Source organism: Microtus oregoni, unplaced genomic scaffold (genome assembly GCF_018167655.1).
Source record: "Microtus oregoni isolate MIOR12 unplaced genomic scaffold, Mior012 000029F_ref0000214, whole genome shotgun sequence".
Taxonomy (NCBI): domain Eukaryota; kingdom Metazoa; phylum Chordata; class Mammalia; order Rodentia; family Cricetidae; genus Microtus; species Microtus oregoni.
The window spans coordinates 12,870,884-12,890,723 of record NW_024543088.1 but is presented as its reverse complement, the minus strand read 5'-3'; the positions used below and the strand labels follow the sequence as shown (position 1 = coordinate 12,890,723).

Below are 19,840 nucleotides of genomic sequence, written 5' to 3'. Positions count from 1 at the left end.
AGGTTCCCTGTTTTGGGGTGATGCTCCTCTTCCAGTAGGCAGAGGACATTTGAGGCCTTGATAAAAGCAAATGCAGTTAGTTTGGCCCTGGTTAGAAGAAAGATGGAGAACACACCTTCCCATGCTTCCACGGTATGAAAGCAGTGCCTCTTGGTGACTGATGAGCTTGGTTTGAGGGGGCATGGAGAATGGGATGCTCCATGTTTTGGTGGTAAAGATGATGATGTCTTTTGCCTGGTGGCAAGTGGGAGAAAACTGTTTGTCCTCTTGAAGGCCTCTTCAATAAAGAGAACAATGAGCTACTCACACAGAAACATAGTGAACACCTCCTGGTGTTGCTGGAGACCCACACCAAGGCTGCATGGAGGAAGTATTAGTCTTGGTAGAGTTCTTGGAGAATTCCCCAAGGTGTGATGAGAGCTGGAGAGTAGGTGGCCCCTTTCTTGGCCTTAGCCACCTTCTAGTTGAGTGTGCCCTCAATCAGGACCTCTGATACAATCTAAGCCCAAGACAAGAAAGAAAAGTTACAGCTGAGCAGAAAGAAATCTGAGAGACAGATCTGGGGGCAGTTTGGTGAGGACTGGGAAAGGATTTAAGACCTTATTATCTTTGAAAGTCTAGAACATATTTGATTAGGGAGAGCAACAATTTTTTTTGGTAGCCTTTAGCTTTTCCAATCAGTTCTATACTTTTTATATAAGTTTTAAAACTGAAACAAAAATTACTACTGTTTCAGTCATGATCTTGAGGCAGCTACAGCGACAATTGAGGAAGTTTGTTTGGGGGTCTTGCTCTTGGCATTTGCTACCCAGATTAGAGATTAATTAGAGCAATGCAAAAAGGAGAATTGGCTATTAGGGAAGAAATAGCCTTACAGAGCAGAAGACAAGCTTCAAAGTGGAAATGAAAGTTTGAATTGTAGGCTTTCATTAGCATATATATTGGTGTCAGTATAATAAAGAAAATGTTTATGTTCTGGTTGCAGTTACAAAGGGCTTTGAACCAAGGCTGCTTTGGTTGTCTCCTAAGGCTGCGACCAACTCGTTAGTCAATGCTGAAAACCTCCTGGCCTCTTTGTTCTCGGTTCAGTATTGACAAAGCGAAACTCCTTTGTTCACACTGCATGTGTGCAGGCTGCCTGCCAGGAGTCTCATATTCAAATAGAGGGTGATGGGCAATAAAATGCAAAATTTACACCATCTACTCAGAGGGAATGAACCTATGGAAGAAGAAGTAAAAACCTCAAAGAGCAACAAGAATGTGGTTTGAGTAAGGAAGCCGGGGAAAGCATTGCTGGGTCAGATGAGCAGGACTTGCCGGCATGTGGGGGAAGAATGCTAGATGTGGACACTGCCTGGTACTTTAGAGGGATGCTGAGCCAGCTTGTGCAGAAGAGAACAGGAGAGGATGAAATCAGAGACATCACGGAGGCCAGATCACAGATGTCCGTGACTCCCTGTAGGTACCCTGGCTTTTGTTCTAGTGGTGATGTGCTAGATTTTAAGTCAGAGCAGCTCTGGCTCCTAGGTGGATGGGCTGGAGGAGACAGGGCCCCTGAGTCTTACCACAGCTGACATCGTGATGGAAGCACATGGCACACAGACAGCACCACCTGCCAAAACTAAAACAAAGGCCTATTCCATCAAAGCCCATAGTGCCGGGGAAGTATTTCCACTTCTGGCTAACCGTTCTTGTTAACTGAAATATGTCAACGTGGGACATGGGTTTTGTGCTTAAGCTCACCCGGAGAAAGGCTCGGGGCTACACCGGGATCCTGAACACCCAGTGTAGTTGCTGACTGGCTAATAAAGACTTTCTATTGGCTTAAACCCATTCTGAGCAGTCTTCTCCGGTGAACACCCTATACCAGACAAGAGCAGAAGGTGAGGTGCTTCTGTGGTGATCTGTGTTGGGCTCAACTGTTTCCACTCAAATGCATGGGCTCCTTTATCCAATCATTGCAGGTTCTCGAGGAAACATTATTATTTTGCATGAAACTGGGAGTCCACATGTGTCGCCTTAAGCTCCTTCCAACTGAGGTCATGTGACTTCCTCTCGTCATGGATTAGCAGCCCTCAGCTAATGTTAACTTCGTCTTGCTTGGGTCAGGGGCCTTCTCTGACAGCTCATACCCAAGGCATCAGAGCCCTCATCAGGCACCTGCTGCCTCTGACTTTAATGACTATCCCGATTGCTTTTGCTCACCTCCCCAGTCCACTGAGCTCACCCCAGCCATTGATTACCATATTAACACAGCAGCTCCGGAATGAGTCTCCCAGCCTCCGTTCTTAGTCTATTCTGGACCACAATAGTCAGAGGGTCCTCCGCAGACGATCGCTTTGCTTCCTGTTTTAGTCAAGAGTAAGGCCTTGTCCTCTGATGACCAAGGGACTATGTCAGTGCTGTGGTCTGGGCTCAGGGAGCACACAGCTCTCTGTCCTTTACTATGCTCGAGCCTCAATGACCATCTTGAAAAACAACAGTAATACTTTCCATTTAGCAATTAAGTGCCGAGTATGTTCTTAGATGTATGTAATCTGTTGGCACTGCAATCCCCCCCCACCCCACCCCGTGATGGTCTCATTATGTAGTCCTGGATGCCCTGGACCTCTGACTTAGAGCAGATTGACCTTGAAATCAGAGACCCTACCTGCCTCTGCCTCCCAGCCGCTGGAATGTGTGCTACCGGTGCCTGACTGAATCTGAGAAGTTCTGTAACTTGGTAAAGGTTATTTACATGCCTGAAGCAGAAAAGCTGAGACTGTTATCATTTATAAAATGGTGGCCTGAGGCCAGTCTCATGAGGGGCTTCGGTTCCTTAAGGAGAAGCAGCAGGCCACCCGAGGTCTCGGCTGGTCCCCTTGGCAGGTGAGAGACAGACAAGCCATGCAGAGAGAGCTGGGGTACAGAGTTTATTTAGTGGGTTATGGAGGGGGAAGGAAGCGGGGGAAGAGGAGGGGGAGAAGAGAGAGAGGCAGAAGCTGCCTTTCCAGAAGAAGAGCAGAGAGGGCAGAGAGAGAGAGAGAGAGAGAGAGAGAGAGAGAGAGAGAGAGAGAAACTGGAGAGGAGGTGGGAGATCCACTTGCCTCTGTGGAAGGGGAGAGGTTGGGAGTGGGTGGAGCTTATCTCTTAAAGGGACAGGGTACACAGGTGTCAGACCAGGCCAACAGATTACAATAGTATGAAGAGGGTCATGGAGTGTAACCTTAACAACTGAGTCCTCCTGCTCTTAAAGTTGGAAATTTTATTATAGCACGTTTTGAGTATTCATCTCGCCCCCTACCCCCCCCCCCATGAACTGGGAACATCAGAAAAATTTCCCAAACAATTGGATCTTAAATCCCAGCACCCAGAGAGGCAGAGGCAGGAGGATCTCTGAGTTTGAGGTCAACCAGGTCTACATAGTGAGTTCCACAACATCCAGGGCCACATGGGAAACCCTGCCTCAGGGGAGGGGGGGAGAGACAGAGACAGAGAATTTCTAGTGTATGTGTAAGTGGATACCATATGTGTGGGTGCCCATGGAAGCCAGAAAAGGGTGCTGTTTCGTGGGCACAGGACTTAACATTATTTTTGGTCCTCCCATGCTCTATTTGCAGGCTCATTCTTCATCTCACAATATTTCTGTGAGTTCTTCTCCAGAACCCAAGGCCTCGAATTATCTGAGGATGAACATCCCAACCAAACTCTTTGCCGATGCTGTCCTGATTCATTTTCTCCACTTGTCTTCTCCTTATTCTGCTCCTTTTGGGGAAGAGGGGGTAATGAGGGTAGGAAGGACACAGACATCAGGAGGTGGGGTGACTATTCAGTCCCACTAATGGTTCATTTCCCTCAGCAGAATTCGGTGGACAGCCGCAGGTGAGGATGCAGCTGCGGCGAACCTTGGCGATTTTCACTCCCAGATCAACTCACCTTCCCTTTGGAGAATGGAGAAAAGATACGCGACTCGGCAAAGTTCCCCTCACCCCTGGGCTGCTTGTCACAGGAGGTGTGGACCGAGTCCTTACAAGGATGTTTCGTGGTGACATTTTTCAGATTTCCTTTCCAAGCTTGAGCCACGTATTGCAGTTACTTTGGGGGTTATTTGCTTTAGGTCCAAGTAGCTTCCCAAATATTCTTTCTCATTTGTAATATGATCTTAGGGCTGTTTCTTTGTTTAATAGGATATACAATTTTCTGCTCCTTTTAGAAGGTTCTTTTCCCTGCAAGGGCTGCAGTGGCATGGAAAGTAAAGCCAACTTATTTGAAAACATTAAGTCTTCTATGCAGGTCTCTCTCCCAGAAGACTGGAAGAAGAGAAGTATGGCTACCGTGTTTGCAGATGGATGCAATTTGGGCAGGGAGAGAGGAGGCATACGAGGTCACTGGAAACCCAACTTATGGGAGGAGATTCCCCAGTGTGAGTTAGGAGAGCTCTCCAGGAAAAGACACATCCACTGTGAAGCTGAGATGACTTTCAAAGTCACATTCGGTTTAGCAATATTATGAAACACTTGAGCCACTAAAAGGATGCATTTTTTCTTGTTGTTGGTTTTGGGGGGTCAGTATTTTGTGGGGGAAAGGTTCACACTATGCTGCTCTGGCCAGCCAGGCACTATCCATGTAGACCAAGGTGGTCTCAAAGTCACAGAGATCTGTCTATGCCTCCCTGGGTGCTGAGATTAAAGGCATGCACTATCACACCTGGCCTGAAAGGATAAGCTTAATGGGTCATATAGTGGTTTGAATGAGATGTACCCCAACAGTCTCAGGCATGTGGGTATTTGGCCCCCAGTTGATGGTGCTGTTTGGGGAGGCTTAGGAGGTGTGGCCTTGTTGGAGGAAGTAGGTCACTAGGGGTAGAATTTGGAAATAAAGGCCTGTACCATCTCCAGTTCACTTTCTCCACCCTGAGCTTAAGGTTCAAGATGTGCACCAGGATGCTCTCTTATTCTGCTGGAACCATAAGCCAAAAAAAAAAAAAAAAAAAAATACAGGTCATAAGCAGTGAAGATGAAGCTTGGTCTCAGTTTCAAGTCTGGTTAAGATCATAGATAGACTATATAATAAATGGGAAATAAAACAAAATAACAGGCAAGACTAACTATAGTCTGGGCCATGTGCAATTGTCTGGGCTTTGAAAAAGAACATAGCAACATAATTGAGGTATCACCTGTCTTGGTCACAAATACTCTGTTACAGGTTGAGATGTCAACCTAACTGAATTTGGAGTCAGCCATGTGACACACCTCTAGGCATGTTTGTGAGGGTATTTCCAGCAAGGCTTAAAGAAGAGGCTCAGCCCGGACTGTGGGCTGCAGTCACCCACTGAATGAGACAAAGAGCAAGCTGAACATCACCATTTATCTCTCCACGTCCTGCTGCGGATGCCATGTGACAGCTGCTTCCCATCCCTGCTGCTGTGGCCAGCAGTTCTCTTCCTACCAACTGCAAAGCAACCCCTTCTGCCCTTACATTGTATTTGTCAAGCATTTTGTCATAGCAACAAGAAAAGTAATGGTATGCATGTTTCTATCTTCTCTTTTAGTTAACTGCTCTAAGGACTTTTGCCCCCTTGTCTGGAAGTGGACTCACTGGATCAGTGATCTCATCACTGAATTCACATGCTTTGACAGCAAAATCTCAAAGGGAAAACACAAGTTTCAAAATTTAAGTATTTTCTGTGAAAATTTAAAACAAATTGTGTGAATTAATTTGAAAGTCTGTGTAAAATAGACATGATAACAGGCGCGGGGTGACACACATGAATGCTTTTGACCTTAAAATGACTTAAGTATGGGGAGTGGCTATAAGCAGTAGGTGCACTTTTTAACACTGCTTATATTACTAAAAGTAGGTTCTTAAAAATGCACAGGCAAAGGAACTGAAGAGGCCTAAATTAACATTAGTGCAGCCATGACAGACTACAGATTAACATTAGTACAGATTAACATTAGTACAGCCATGACAGACTACAGGTTAACATTAGTACAGCCATGACAGACTACAGGTTAACATTAGTACAGCCATGACAGACTACAGGTTAACATTAGTACAGATTAACATTAGTACAGCCATGACAGACTACAGGTTAACATTAGTACAGATTAACATTAGTACAGCCATGACAGACTACAGATTAACAATACTAGGACTAGGCTTCAGTTACAATAACCAATACAAAACACAAACTGTACCCCGTGGGGGGACCTACCAGAATTGAGACAAACAAGAACTGGATGCACCAGAATTGGATGCTGACCTAACTTGTATACAGGTTGCCAATTTCCTTCTAGCAATACTAGTACCAATCCCTGTTTGCCCATCAGGAGTTCGACTTCCAGATGAACCCAGAATTCTCCTACCCCCCCCCCATCCTTTACACCTTAAAAACTCTGCCCCTAGCTGAGCTTAAAGCTCTCTCTGATCCAACCACGCTTGAGCCTGCAATCAAGGCTCTGCTTTTGCAAACTAACTCAGAATCCTGGTGGCCTCTGGGGGGCTCATGACGTGGGCATAAAGGAACTGTAGGTTTCCGTAGATATTCTGTTTGCTAAAGGTGAGTTCACCTCTCCAACAGAAAGGGACAAATTTAGTCATCCCACAACCACTATGGCACCCACATGTAGGAAATTTCACTTTTCAAGCAAAAGTTAGCTTGTTAAATGTTCGTAAGGGATTTTATTGCTCACCTACAGGGAGTAGTAGGGAGAACAAAGAGGGGCAGACTTTGTACAAACTAAAACAAAGAGGAACAATATGCTAACATATTTTAAATTGGGGCATGAGACCACGAGTGTTTATTATACTATTCCTGGTTATGTGAAATATTCTGACTTAAAAAAATTAAATTAACAAAGTGTAATCTCAAAGATGTTCAGAAACATCTGAGTGATTGATGGTGGCACACATCTTTAATTCCAGCACTTGGGAGGCAGAAGCAGATAAATCTGAGTTCAAGGCCAGCCTGGTCTACAAAGTGAGTTCCAGGACAGACAGGGATACATAGAGAAAACCTGTCTCAAAAAATAAATAAAAATAAAAAAATAAAGGATGTTTGGAAACAATATCCTACGCTATACAGTTTCACAAAGAACTATAGACTGGCCTCCCAATTCATTCTGGAGTATCCAGTCCTGGAATGCACCAATACTGGAATAAGGAAAACATAGAAAATTATGGTTTCTGGACTTGACATAAGAATACTACCATGTGAGCCGGGCGGTGGTGGCACACGCCTTTAATCCCAGCACTCGGGAGGCAGAGGCAGGCGGATCTCTGTGAGTTTGAGGCCAGCCTGGTCTACAAGAGCAAGTTCCAGGACAGGAACCAAAAGCTGCGGAGAAACCCTGTCTCGAAAATAAAAAAAAAATAAAAAAAAAATACTACCATGTTTGCAAACTGAATCTAGCAGCTGATAGAGCTGGTTAATTTGACAAAGGCTACATACGTAGTCTATTAATGGAATTCATTGTGTTAATAAGTATTTTCAGAGGGCAGCATGATATGCTGTCCATTTCTATTACTATTTTCAAAGTAACGCTAGTAGATTCATCCCTGGGACAGTGAGCTCAGTCATGGGCTTCTGGCCCAATGTCCAGCATCCTGCACAGCACAGATAAGTGCAGCTCTCGCATGTCCAGCATCAGGCACACCACAGATAAGTGCAGCTCTCGCATGTCCAGCATCAGGCACACCACAGATGAGCGCAGCTCTCGCATGTCCAGCATCAGGCACAGCACAGGTAAGTGCAGCTCTCGCATGTCCAGCATCCTGCACAGCACAGAGCGCAGCTCTCGCATGTCCAGCATCAGGCACACCACAGATGAGCTCAGCTCTCGCGTGTCCAGCATCAGGCACACCACAGATAAGTGCAGCTCTCGCATGTCCAGCATCAGGCACACCACAGATGAGCTCAGCTCTTGCATGTCCAGCATCCTGCACAGCACAGAGGAGCGCAGCTCTCGCATGTCCAGCATCCTGCACAGCACAGAGGAGCGCAGCTCTCGCATGTCCAGCATCAGGCACACCACAGATAAGTGCAGCTCTCGCATGTCCAGCATCAGGCACACCACAGATGAGCGCAGCTCTCGCGTGTCCAGCATCAGGCACAGCACAGAGGAGCGCAGCTCTCGCATGTCCAGCATTAGGCACACAACAGATGAGAGCAGCTCTTCCGTGTCCAGCATCAGGCACACCACAGATGAGCTCAGCTCTTGCATGTCCAGCATCCTGCACAGCACAGAGGAGCGCAGCTCTCGCATGTCCAGCATCAGGCACACAACAGATGAGCTCAGCTCTCGCGTGTCCAGCATCAGGCACACCACAGATGAGCGCAGCTCTCGCGTGTCCAGCATCAGGCACAGCACAGAGGAGCGCAGCTCTCGCATGTCCAGCATTAGGCACACAACAGATGAGAGCAGCTCTTCCGTGTCCAGCATCAGGCACACCACAGATGAGCGCAGCTCTTGCGTGTCCAGCATCCTGCATAGCACAGAGGAGCGCAGCTCTCGCATGTCCAGCATTAGGCACACAACAGATGAGAGCAGCTCTTGCGTGTCCAGCATCAGGCACAGCACAGAGGAGCGCAGCTCTCAAGCCTCCTTACAGAAGCTTGTATAGTGAATGTCCATTTACAGATAAAGTTGTACGTGGTCAAAGTGCAGAGTGTAACTGTCTATGGAGTGCTCTGTCACAAATGGGGCATCTGTACCATTCCCCCACAACTGTCCCCTGGAGGCTAGCATAAAGATTTCCATTCTTTGCAAAGTAGTTTATATATGGAAGGCTCTTTTTAAAGATAACAACAGGATCTTAAAAATGAAAGTTAGCAAGCAGTTTGTCTGAGGAAGGACCAAGACTAGCTAAGAATCACCAAGATATTTTTTAAATCAAAACTGAAACAATAGTAAGTATAGAAAATACCTCAAAGATGCAGGAAGGTAATGCTGACATAAGCAGGAAGAGACCAAGAACAATTCAGAAACAGATCAAGGTGTAGGGAGACTGTCGGGAGGACCCCGTTCCTGACCTGTGTCATTCCTAAATACAGATCAAGGTGTAGGGACACTCCGTTCCTAATCTGTGTCATTTGTAACTACAGCAACATGCAATATGCAAAACTAGTCCTAGTTTTGTTATTAAGTAAGTTAATGTAAAGAGTGAAAGTATTAGAGGAAAACAGGAAGGTATTTTCAATATCTTATAATGAATATAAAACACAGAAGCCAAATAAAAAACACAGACACATTGCGTTCATAGCAATAAGACCCTGGGCTAGGCCTGCTAATACTGAAGTACTCTAAGGAACTATGGAAGATGCAGGGAGATTTCAGACTCAGGGTTTCCCTGGAAAATAGTGAGTCAGGGCTAATCATTTTTTTTCAAAGCCAAATGAAAAACACAGACACATCCGCGTTCATAGCAACAAGACTCTGAGCTAGGCCTGCTAGAGTCACGGTATTCTAAGGAACTATGGAAGATGCAGGAAGATTTCAAATTCAGGGTTTGCCTGGAAAATAGTGAGTTCAGGGCTAAGATTTATTTTTCTCTCCCAAAATAGAGTAAAAAAGGGAACACTGTGTTGGGATGTAGTTCAGTAGTAGCACACCTACTTCAGCATGCAGACCGTTGACCTCTAACACCTAAAAAACCAAGTTAAAAAGTAAACATTTCTAGTGTGTGCTGGAAGCAAGCTTAGTACGTGAAGTATTCCAGGAAGGTGACACAGTCACACAGCGTATGTGTAGACACCAACTACACTACCTTTTCTAATGGGAAATGTAGTCTCACAAGGTGTGGCGGTCTGAATTAGAATGCTCCCACAGCCTCGGATGTTGACTGCTTGGTTCCCAGTTGGCAGAACTGTTTGGGAAGGACTAGAAGGTGTGGCCTTGTTGGACATGTGTCACTCAAAAGCCCACACCATCCCCAGCTCTCTCTACCTACTGCTCCAATGCCACGCCTGCCTGCCTGCCTGCCTGCCACCATGCTTACGGACATGACAATCATGAATTCACCCTCTCAAACTGTAAGCCTCCAACTGACTCATTCTTCTATATGGTGCCTGGTTTCTGCAGAGGACAATGACACTAGTGACACAGTAGCTGACAAACTACTTTTAAAGGGTTTGAAGGCAAAAGTTGTAGAAAACTGGGTTTTGCTTAGCATACTGACGCACACCTTTAATCCCAGTTCTGGGAGGCAGAGGCAGGCAGATCTCTCTGAGTTTGAGGTCAGCCTGATCTACAGAATGAGTTCCGAGACAACCAGGGCTACACAGAGAAACCCTGTCTTAAAAAAACAACAAAGCAAAACAAACCACAACAAAAAGAAATAAAAGCATTGAGTCTGGCTTAGGTCTAAAAAAAAAACAGGTAAGAATAAAAACAAACAGAGTTATTTTCTTATTCTCCTTTGAGTTGCTTCTAAGTTGTTTGGTTTTGGGTTTTTTTTTTTTTTTTTTTTTTTTTTTTTTGGTTTTTCGAGACAGGGTTTCTCTGTGGCTTTGGAGCCTGTCCTGGAACTAGCTCTGTAGACCAGGCTGGTCTCGAACTCACAGAGATCCGCCTGCCTCTACCTCCCGAGTGCTGGGATTAAAGGCGTGCGCCACCACCGCCCGGCTGTTTGGTTTTTTTCTTTTAAAGTTTAACTGGCTTCTACTCACTGTGCACAGCACTTACCGTTTGAACAGTGGCACTACTAACTTGGTCCTCGCAATTTCTATTTGCAAACAACTTGTGAAGAAACCGCTAAGGCAGTAAGCAGCTCTTCGTATATTACAGCAATCTAACTGCACTGCCCAGCCTCGTCCTTTAACCGTTCCAAACCTCTCAGGAGACCACACTGGCTCCGCTGCCTCACGTTCCCATTCTGTTCAAGCTGCCACCACTGCTTTCACCAGCTTTAGGCTCAAAGCCCCACACAATGTTCTGTCTAAACCACTTCTCCATGTAAATCTGCGTCAGCCACGCCAGTCTCTGTTCCCAAACGAACAAAGGCTCTAACGTTTGGGGGCCATGTGTTTTGGCTTAGATGTCAAATGTCCTCAACACATAGTCTATGGCTGCTGGCACTGTTTTGGACTCTTTGGAAGAGGGGCACAGAGAGGACGTGACTTGGTATCAAGATGGGAGGGAGGTTTGAGGTCTATAGTCAGGTTGTTTCCTGTTCTGCCCAGATGCGGAGACCTAGCTGAATGAATGCTTTACTGTCATACTCTCTGCCACGATGGACTTGAAGTCTCTCAAACCGAGAGTCAGGAAACAAATTCTTCCCTTACATTGCTTTCATCAGATTTCCTGTTCATAAAACAAGAGAAGTTACTAAAACAGATTATTAGTATCAAGAAGTAGGCCACTGGTTCATAAACCTGACCTGGTAGTTCATAGGCTCTTGGAAATGGTCTACAGGAGAAATGTTGAAGAGGTTGGACCTTCATGCTGGAGGAACCCTAGAATGCTTTAAGCAGATGTGTAGATACACAAACAGGCCATTCTGGTGGGGCCTTAAAAGATTAGCATGCCAAGACCAACACAGACAGCAGAGGCCCCACCTCATGCAGTTTCAGAGATAAAGACGCTATAGCAGCGGTTCTCAACGTGTGGGTCAAGACCCCTTTGGGTCAAATGAAAGGGTCATCTAAGACCACTGCGAAACATAGGCATTATGTTATAGTTCTTAACAGCAGCAAAATTAGTTATGAAGTAGCAATGAAAATAATCCTCTGGCTGGGGGTCAGCACAACATGAGGAACTGGATTAGAGCTGCAGCATTAGGAAGGGTGAGAACCACTGCTCTACAGAAACTGAGCCAGAGGGCATTCATGTTCATTACAGCACAGAATCTGCCTGCCTTCCGCTCATGTCCTGGAATTGTGACTGTGGCTGAGTTAAAAACTAATAGACTGAGCTGCCTGGCAGAAGAAACTGAAAGAGTAACAGCCAACAACGTGGTTACTAATTTTAAGAGTCAGCAAGAGCACAAAGACATGAGAACTGTAATTTGCTAGGGAAAGGTTTACAGCCACTGTTAAAGCTGTGGACAAGGCGAACACTAACAATGGAGCTGTAAAGAAACTGATGCCATTAATGAAATGCTGTGCACTGGCTAAGACCCCACACATCAAAGGCTCCAGGTTCCCTACTGGAAAACTGCTTGTGGCTAGTCAGGCAGTTGCTTGCTGACCGCCACAATGTGGCAGAAAGGAACTAGGCTATATTTTAAGCCAGCAGAACTTGGTGCTATTATCTATATGGTGCCAGTTTTATTAAGAATGAGTGAAGAGGTCATGGAAGTGTGTGCCAAAGTCTCATAAAGGCATCCAAGGGCAGGCATCCTGCAGGATGATCTGATTCTTCACAAGGAAGCCAAGAGATCTAGAGAAGCCAGAGTTACAATGGAGACCCCAACAACATGAGGACTCACCTTGGAGATGGCTCAGGAGAGGTCAAATGTGCTGCAGGTGAGAGCAGGGAGCTATCAGAGCCTGCAACAGCACAGATGACAAACAGCTGTGGGGACAGCAACTATAGGTAGGGTTTGGTGTCTGACCTGCTGTGCTCACGCTTTTCTTTTTGGGGATGTTGTCTTATTCTGCCCCCTCACGTTGCATATATGTTAATTTTGGTCTTCTGATGCAGATGGTGGGAAGTGAGCTCCCAGATCTGCTCCAGGGTAACAGAGAAGGCCTCAGAGTAGGGAGGGCTTAGGAAAACTTATCTGAGGGCTGCTAGACTTTCATATCTGAGGGTAAACAAGGAAATACATGTCTTCTGCTGGTAACCTAAGCAAAAAGAAACAAGTACACGCTTTCCTGCTGGGAACCTTCTCTTTTATCTTGAATAATCTCTTTTTTAAAAAAATATTTAATTTTATTTTATGTGCATGTGGTATAAAGGTGCCAGATTCACTGGAACTGGAATTATAGACAGTTGTGAGCTGTCATGTGGGTACTGGGAATTGAACCTGGTTCCTTTGGAAGAGCAGCTAGTGCTCCTAACCACTGAGCCATTCCTCTAAGCCAAATAATCTTTCTCGATAATCTCTTTACATGTATGCAGCTCTCTCTTGCTTAGCTGCATGTTTCTACAGTCTGTTACTTCTTTCCACATGACGACACATCTTTCTTTCACATACACTTCTACATCTCTTTTCTATACAGCTCCATCGTCCTTGCCTCCAGTTACAAATCTCCACACAACTACAGCTAAACATCTCACTTACATATCCTCTGACTGAGCAGCGCTTTCCACAGCTCTTACACACACACATTCTACATTACTCTTTACTCACTCACCTACTCCCTGGCTCTTCTCTCATGCTTCATCTTGCGCGTGCGCATACACACACTTCTGAGTTACTCTTTACTCCTCACACTTCTCTCATGCTTCATCTCGTGCACACACGTGTGCACACACTTCTCTCATGCTTCATCCCTCACATAGCGCACGCGCGCGCGCACACACACACACACACAAGCATGCACGCACACACGCACTCATACTGCAGCAGCTCTCACACGGCTCTACAGAGCCCTTTCTCCACGCCACAACTGCTCCTCTCACAGCCAAATTCTGGACAAAGTATAAGTAACATTTTCAGGGCCCAGCCCATTCTCATAACACAAAAAAATCACGTAGTTTCTCTTAGGCTAGCAATGTCACATTGACCCATGCACATAGCTCTAAGTTGGTGAAGGTTCCCAGAGAGTAAACAATGGCTGAACCTTGAGGTTGGGGAGTATGTGCAGAAAGGTCCATTGCTACAGGGAGTTGTTTTCTAAGGTTGCTTCTATCCTGGCCTTGAATCAGTGAGATAACACCTGGGAAATTGACCTTGTATATTGGTCTCTAGGGGCAACCAGCCTGCTTTGAATTTGTTCTGAAGTCTAAAGTTAGCTGTGTGTAAAAGGCTGTCTTTGTGACTGAGAATCCTATGTACATCTTCCTGACCATTCACAGCTATACATGTGCCCAACAAGCATAAAATACACCACCAAAGGGCTGTGGGAAGAACTCCACAGGTGTTTTATTAGGGAGGTATAGCAGTGGCATTTGAGAAGGTTACAGACAGAAAACCAGCCATTCAGTCAAGAACTCCTCGGTTTTGCCAAGTGGGGTCCCCAAATGGGCCGACTTGTTAAGCACTAGCTGTCACTGCTGTCCTTTTCTTCATTTCTTCAGGACTCAGTTCTCAGAGACTGCCCTGACTCAGAAGAGACTCTGAGTTTTTCATCAGCACTGGAGCTGGGAAACTAGGGGAATTTTTAAAGTTGGATTGAACACATATTGCATTACGAGAGGACCATAAACCTAAGCAGGCAGAAGTAGGAAGTTATGGTTTTGGTGTAAATTGTGGGCCGCAGACTCATGTTTGAACATCTGGCCCCCAGCTGTTTGTGTGGTGTGGGGAAGGTAGCCTTTGGAAAGTGAGGTCTAGCTAGAGCAACTGGCTCTCTGGGGCTGGAGGGCCTTGAAAAACCAGCCGCCCAACCTGCTTCCGGTCCCAACAAGATATCTCAGGCAAGGTAAGGAGTCCACACCCCCTTCACCATGAAGGTACCTGTTGCTCTGCGTTCCTCACCCCACTGTAGGTTTATGCTCTGACATCCAAACTAACTCTCCTCCCTCACACTGTTTTTGTCAGATACTGCCGGAGTGAGGAGAAAGCAGCCTATAATATGCCACGCATGTGGAGCATGGCTACTGCACACCAGCAGCAAACAGCTGTGGTGAAGGTGGCAAACACAATAGTAGGCAGCCTACAGGAAGTCAAACATAGGCTGTAACCTACAGGGAAACCACTAAAGAACACAACCCAAGTATAAACTTTAAAAACTCCTAGAAGAGAGCAAATAAAACAAGCATTTTATAGAGCTAAGAGGTCTAAGGAAATGAAGGACAGATGGAAGAGAAAGAAAAGCAACAAGAGAACAAAAGTGAACAGTTTACAACTAACAAAAGGGTTTCTCCTCTTTAGAGGATCAATTAGAGGACAGTCCTCACATCAATGAGTCCCAGAGAAAGTGAGGATGCAAACACAAGACATGACGACAAACAGCAGCTAGGGCAGCACTGTATTACTGGCTCAGAACCAGGTAACATAGCTAGCACACTTGTAGGCCCAAGACGCCCTGCAGTTACAGACACGCAGCAGCTCCAGATCTCATTTCTGAGTAAGCTATTGAAGTCTGCGTAAGCAGCGTCTTCTCAAATCACTTTTCCAGGGTTGTTCACAGCATTTTTCACTAATTTTCTTTCTTAATGCACCTGCACTCAAAGCAACATTAATACCACAAAGGCGGGGAAGTAGTCTGTCTTAATCAAACTTCAGCTTTATCCTGAACAAAAACAGTGACTGGCATGTAAAAGGTTCATAATGTTTACTGAGTAAACAAGCTACCCGACAACTTATTTTTAGAGAACTTAGTTTCAAATTTTACACTATCTTTTAGGTATTTAATTCTTTAACTTAAATAGTTTTGTAGTGAATTCCTGCCAGCCAAGATTTTGCATGAAAAGTTTAAACATAAAATTTATGAAAATGTCCCTGGGAAACAAAGAATCCAAAATTAAAAAAAAATCACAAAACATGACTTTCTCTGGTAAATATATATTCAGTCACATGAAAATAAAATTACATGAGCTTTTGTTTATTTAACTTCACAGAAAATCCAAAACTGTGTCTGGAAATTGGTTATCTAAGACCATTCGTTCGTTATGGTAACATAATACTATGCGGTAGAGAGGTGCCTAAGTTAAACAGATCTTTACATCCCCCATATTCTTTCACTATACCAAAGGAACTCTTAAAAGTCACAACCTGCAAGCTGTAGGAAGATACAGAAAGTCATTTGAGCTTTAATGTCTAGAACAAGTTTTACAGTGCGTTTTTAACTTCCGCACAGTGGAGAGCCCTGGAACGGCTTGGTGTTGCACTGCAGCAAGCAAAACTCACCTGCGAGTCAACAGAGCCTGCAGTCGCTTGCTACAATGAGCTACACAGTTCCTTAATGTCGGACAGACATCCTCAAAATGAGTATGATCACTGTAGTGTGCTAACAACTGCCAGCAACTATGTTGTACATAACTAGTTTCATTTTAAAGTATGTAGCTCTCTAAATATTAGTGCAAGAAGTGTGAAGTTTAAATGTAATAGTAAGTCCTTAAGATGAAGACTTGGGACAGAAATTTTGATTATTATTGCACCTATTTCTCTACACAAAAATAAAAATTTTACATCATAATCTTCCTCACAAGTAAACAGACAGGTTAAAAAATTATAGACTTATTGGCAAAGAAGAGAAACAAAATCAATAATGACCATGTTCTGTCATGAACTAATGCACAGCATTAATGTGCAATGAAATCTGGTAAATGATCATCACGCAAATAAAAATCCTCCATAATACTTCTCTTATGTTTTATAAAATGGCTTTAAAGACAGACTTCCATAAATATTTCCAATGCAGTTTAGTTGATGACAAAAATACAAAGCTATCCTTTATTATTTATGCTATAAATTTAAAAACATGCTTTTGTACTGCTGAAATGGAAACAGCATTGTTTGGAGAGCCGAGCTGATGAAACATTAAAATCCAAAGTATCAGAATCCAGTGTTAGCTGCCCTGACGACTGCAGCCTCCCATCGCCACCGGTGTCAGACAAGTGCAACACTCGAAGATTTAAGACACAATTCAAACAGCTTTTTAAAAATAAGTGTTTCATACACATGAGGAAATATCTAAAAGACAAATAATCACATCATTTGTGGTACATACTGGAAAATAGCAAAATGTCATTTTCCAAAATAGTCATTTCTTTATTGCATCCCCAATCTATTTATAGCCAATTTCAGAAACATACCTCAAACATAAAGGTGTGCTATATGAAAATGCTCTCTATTTGACAGAATAAATTGGTAATGTAGAATGTAATTTTCTGTTCTGTTGTTAACAACTGTGCAAAAACAACTCAGCACCCATAAATCTAAAGTTAATTCAGGTGAGCATAAGGTGGTAACCAATACATTTTGGTTCAAAATACAGTCCATACAACTACATAAAGAACACTGTCTCAACAATTCATCTTCAGACTTTGCAGATGTAAGATTAAACCCAGGCAAATGTCCATTTTCTCCTGCTGTAGATGCAGTGGAACTCACTCAGTGTTTATGAGAGTGTGACACCTACAGTGTCAGTCCAGACTAGATAGATCACTGCCACCCTCCTCCCACCCCCCAAAAAAAACAACATTTTTTTTGGCTCCAAAATAAAGTACAATTATAAACTCTTGATGAAAAACTATGTTAAGGGGTCATCTATCATATGCTAAGGCTAAGTATGAATTTACAGAAAAAGCACATCTCATGATCAGCATTTTTTTCATGAACATGCAACTCACTATAAAATACAAAACACTTGGCTTTCAAGAACAGATTTATAAAGATAGACTGCATCAATAAATTTTTTTGTTTCTGATTAACTTTACATGGTTATGGAGAACAAGAACTTTTCTAATGTGTATATATCAGATTTTATATTATAGTGTAATAATTTGCATTTTCAGAACATATTGTTCAAGAAGTAATATCTATACACAATAACAATCTAGACTATTAAAAGCCCATTCAAATTACAGAATTTTATTGATACAGTAGATTAATATAAACTGAAAAAGATGATAGAATGGAATAAAGAATTTAGTACATTATTTTATAACACACTCTTTAAAATTAAAATATTTTAAATCTCTTTCTTAAAATTTTCATTGCCATGAAAGGCCAGAAAATTCTGGGACCAATACTGAGGTGTAAAGTCATCAAATAACTTGAGTACTATTTCACCATCTGCGTGGTGTCCTCCTGACAGAGGTGCTGCTCTCACGTAATGGCAGGCGCTCCAGCACCTCTCACATGAAGGGTGCCCTAAGTAAACACAGTGAGATACAAAGAGGGGAAGAGACCATTTAACTCCAACAACAGTGACATCAAGAAAATGACACCAATTGTTGAAAAACAAATTTTCACAGTAAAATTGCAGAGAATACAAATACAAACACTGACGGACGACTGCTTAAGATCCACCCTAACAAATGCTTTTCAGATGAACAGATCCGGTAAGCAGCGGGGTCCTGTCAGTTTAAAGCCGCAGATAAAAGCTATACAAGCACTTCAGAAGTCAGAAATGGGGAGGGCTATTTACATGTTTCTTCTTTAGTTTATGTCTACACAGCCGTCACACAGGACACTTTCACACGACTCCGCAGTAATGTCATCACTCTGTGAAAGGCTGGCGCATGTGACCACGAATCTATGGTCATCATAGGTCCAACTGTCCACACTTTGGCAGTCCCATTTTGTGCATCAAAGGCTTTATTTAGCCTCATACTTGACAAAAAAAAAAAGTTTTTTTTTTCCCCCCAAAGCTTTCACAATGAAAGTTAATGACATGTGCTCATCGTCTTTCTCGTTTGGAACTTCTCCGTCGTACCTGAAGAGAAAAACCAACCATTAACTAATGTGAGCACATCCACATTCACGACAAGTAACAACCATTGCTTTCACCCCATCTTTATTCTCACAAATTTTTGAATTTCTCTGTATTTCTTTCTCTAGAAGCAGCTCCCTCTTTCCTCCCGTCTTCAGGTTTATGTAGGCCTCACTGACACTTGCACATGGACAAGCCCACAAGCAAAGACTCTCAGATTCGTCATCTTTCTCCATACCCTTTGTGGCAAAGAAAACACTTCATTCTTGGACTAGACCATTTTGGGACAGAAGCTGGTAAGTTTGGCTCCCAACCCTTACAGACACAGCTACACAACCTCAAGTTCAAACATACTATTATTTACTTGCAAGGCCTACAGGAAGCTTAAAACTGATTAAAAAGCAAAGTCAAGCCCGGTGGTGGTGGCACATGCCTTTAATTCCAGCACTTGGGAGGCAGAGGCAGGCGGATCTCTGTGAGTTTGAGGCCAGCCTGGTCTACAGAGCAAGTTACAAAACAGTCAAAGCTATACAGAAAAACTCTTGCCTCAAAAAAACCAAAAACCAACCAACAAAACAAAACAAACAAAACAAAAAATCCAACAAGGCCAGAATAAAACAGCACAGGTAAAGGAGAGCAGGGTTTGAAGTGAACCTAATATACAGTCTTTCTCCATCATTTCCAAATCCCTCATCAAAGTCCTTAACAACAAAGCAGCTCCTGGGCAAATAGGACTGCTGAACACATCAGCCAGAATCATGCCAGAGTCCAGCTCTGGGAACTGACCAAACCCAAGTATCCCAAATGAAGAAAACTGATTGAGCCGACCTAAAATCTTTGTATTTATTTGTCAAGAAAACAAGTACTATTTAGGCTAATTTCCTTTTTTTACAATGAGAAATATGTGGTAACTAGCAACACCATTTGCTGTATGAAATAAGAAAGTCTCTGGAAAGCACCAGCTCCTACTTCTGTAGAAGCAGCATATGGCGCCAACAATATAAAAGTGGGCTTATACTTCAGTCCCAAAGGTTGACTTTACTTCAAAAGTCAGTCTTAGTATGACTTTTTTCTGGTTTCTATCATTAGACTCAATGAACATACATGAAATATAAATGAACACTTCATGGATATCAGTGCCTGGACTGGCAACATGAAACTGCTACACTCCTCGGACCACTCGGCATTCAGATGACAGGTTCACCTATTCTTGTAAGCTCAAGCTCCCCCTTTTTCCATTATTCAAGTTGGAAAGTAAATAATGTAACAAACTAATGAACAAAAGCATAAATATCTACAACTAGAGACAACAGCAAGAGCTAAGTGGAGCTGATGTAAAATACAGACTGGCTCTGTTTTGCATTCTGTAAT

At 43.6% G+C, this 19,840-nt stretch overlaps 1 protein-coding gene across 5 annotated transcripts in view; it reads right to left on the bottom strand.

Moving 5' to 3' along the window:
• Positions 1–16,779: 16,779 nt before the first annotated feature.
• Positions 16,780–19,840, bottom strand: part of Pds5b (PDS5 cohesin associated factor B) — a 153,132-nt gene continuing 150,071 nt past the window's right edge. For all 5 annotated transcript variants that reach the window (XM_041677965.1, XM_041677966.1, XM_041677969.1 and 2 more), the window contains one exon: positions 16,780–18,472. In XM_041677965.1, coding sequence (XP_041533899.1) covers positions 18,437–18,472 — 36 coding nt within the window. In that variant the 3' untranslated portion in view covers positions 16,780–18,436. The remainder of the gene's footprint in view (positions 18,473–19,840) is intronic.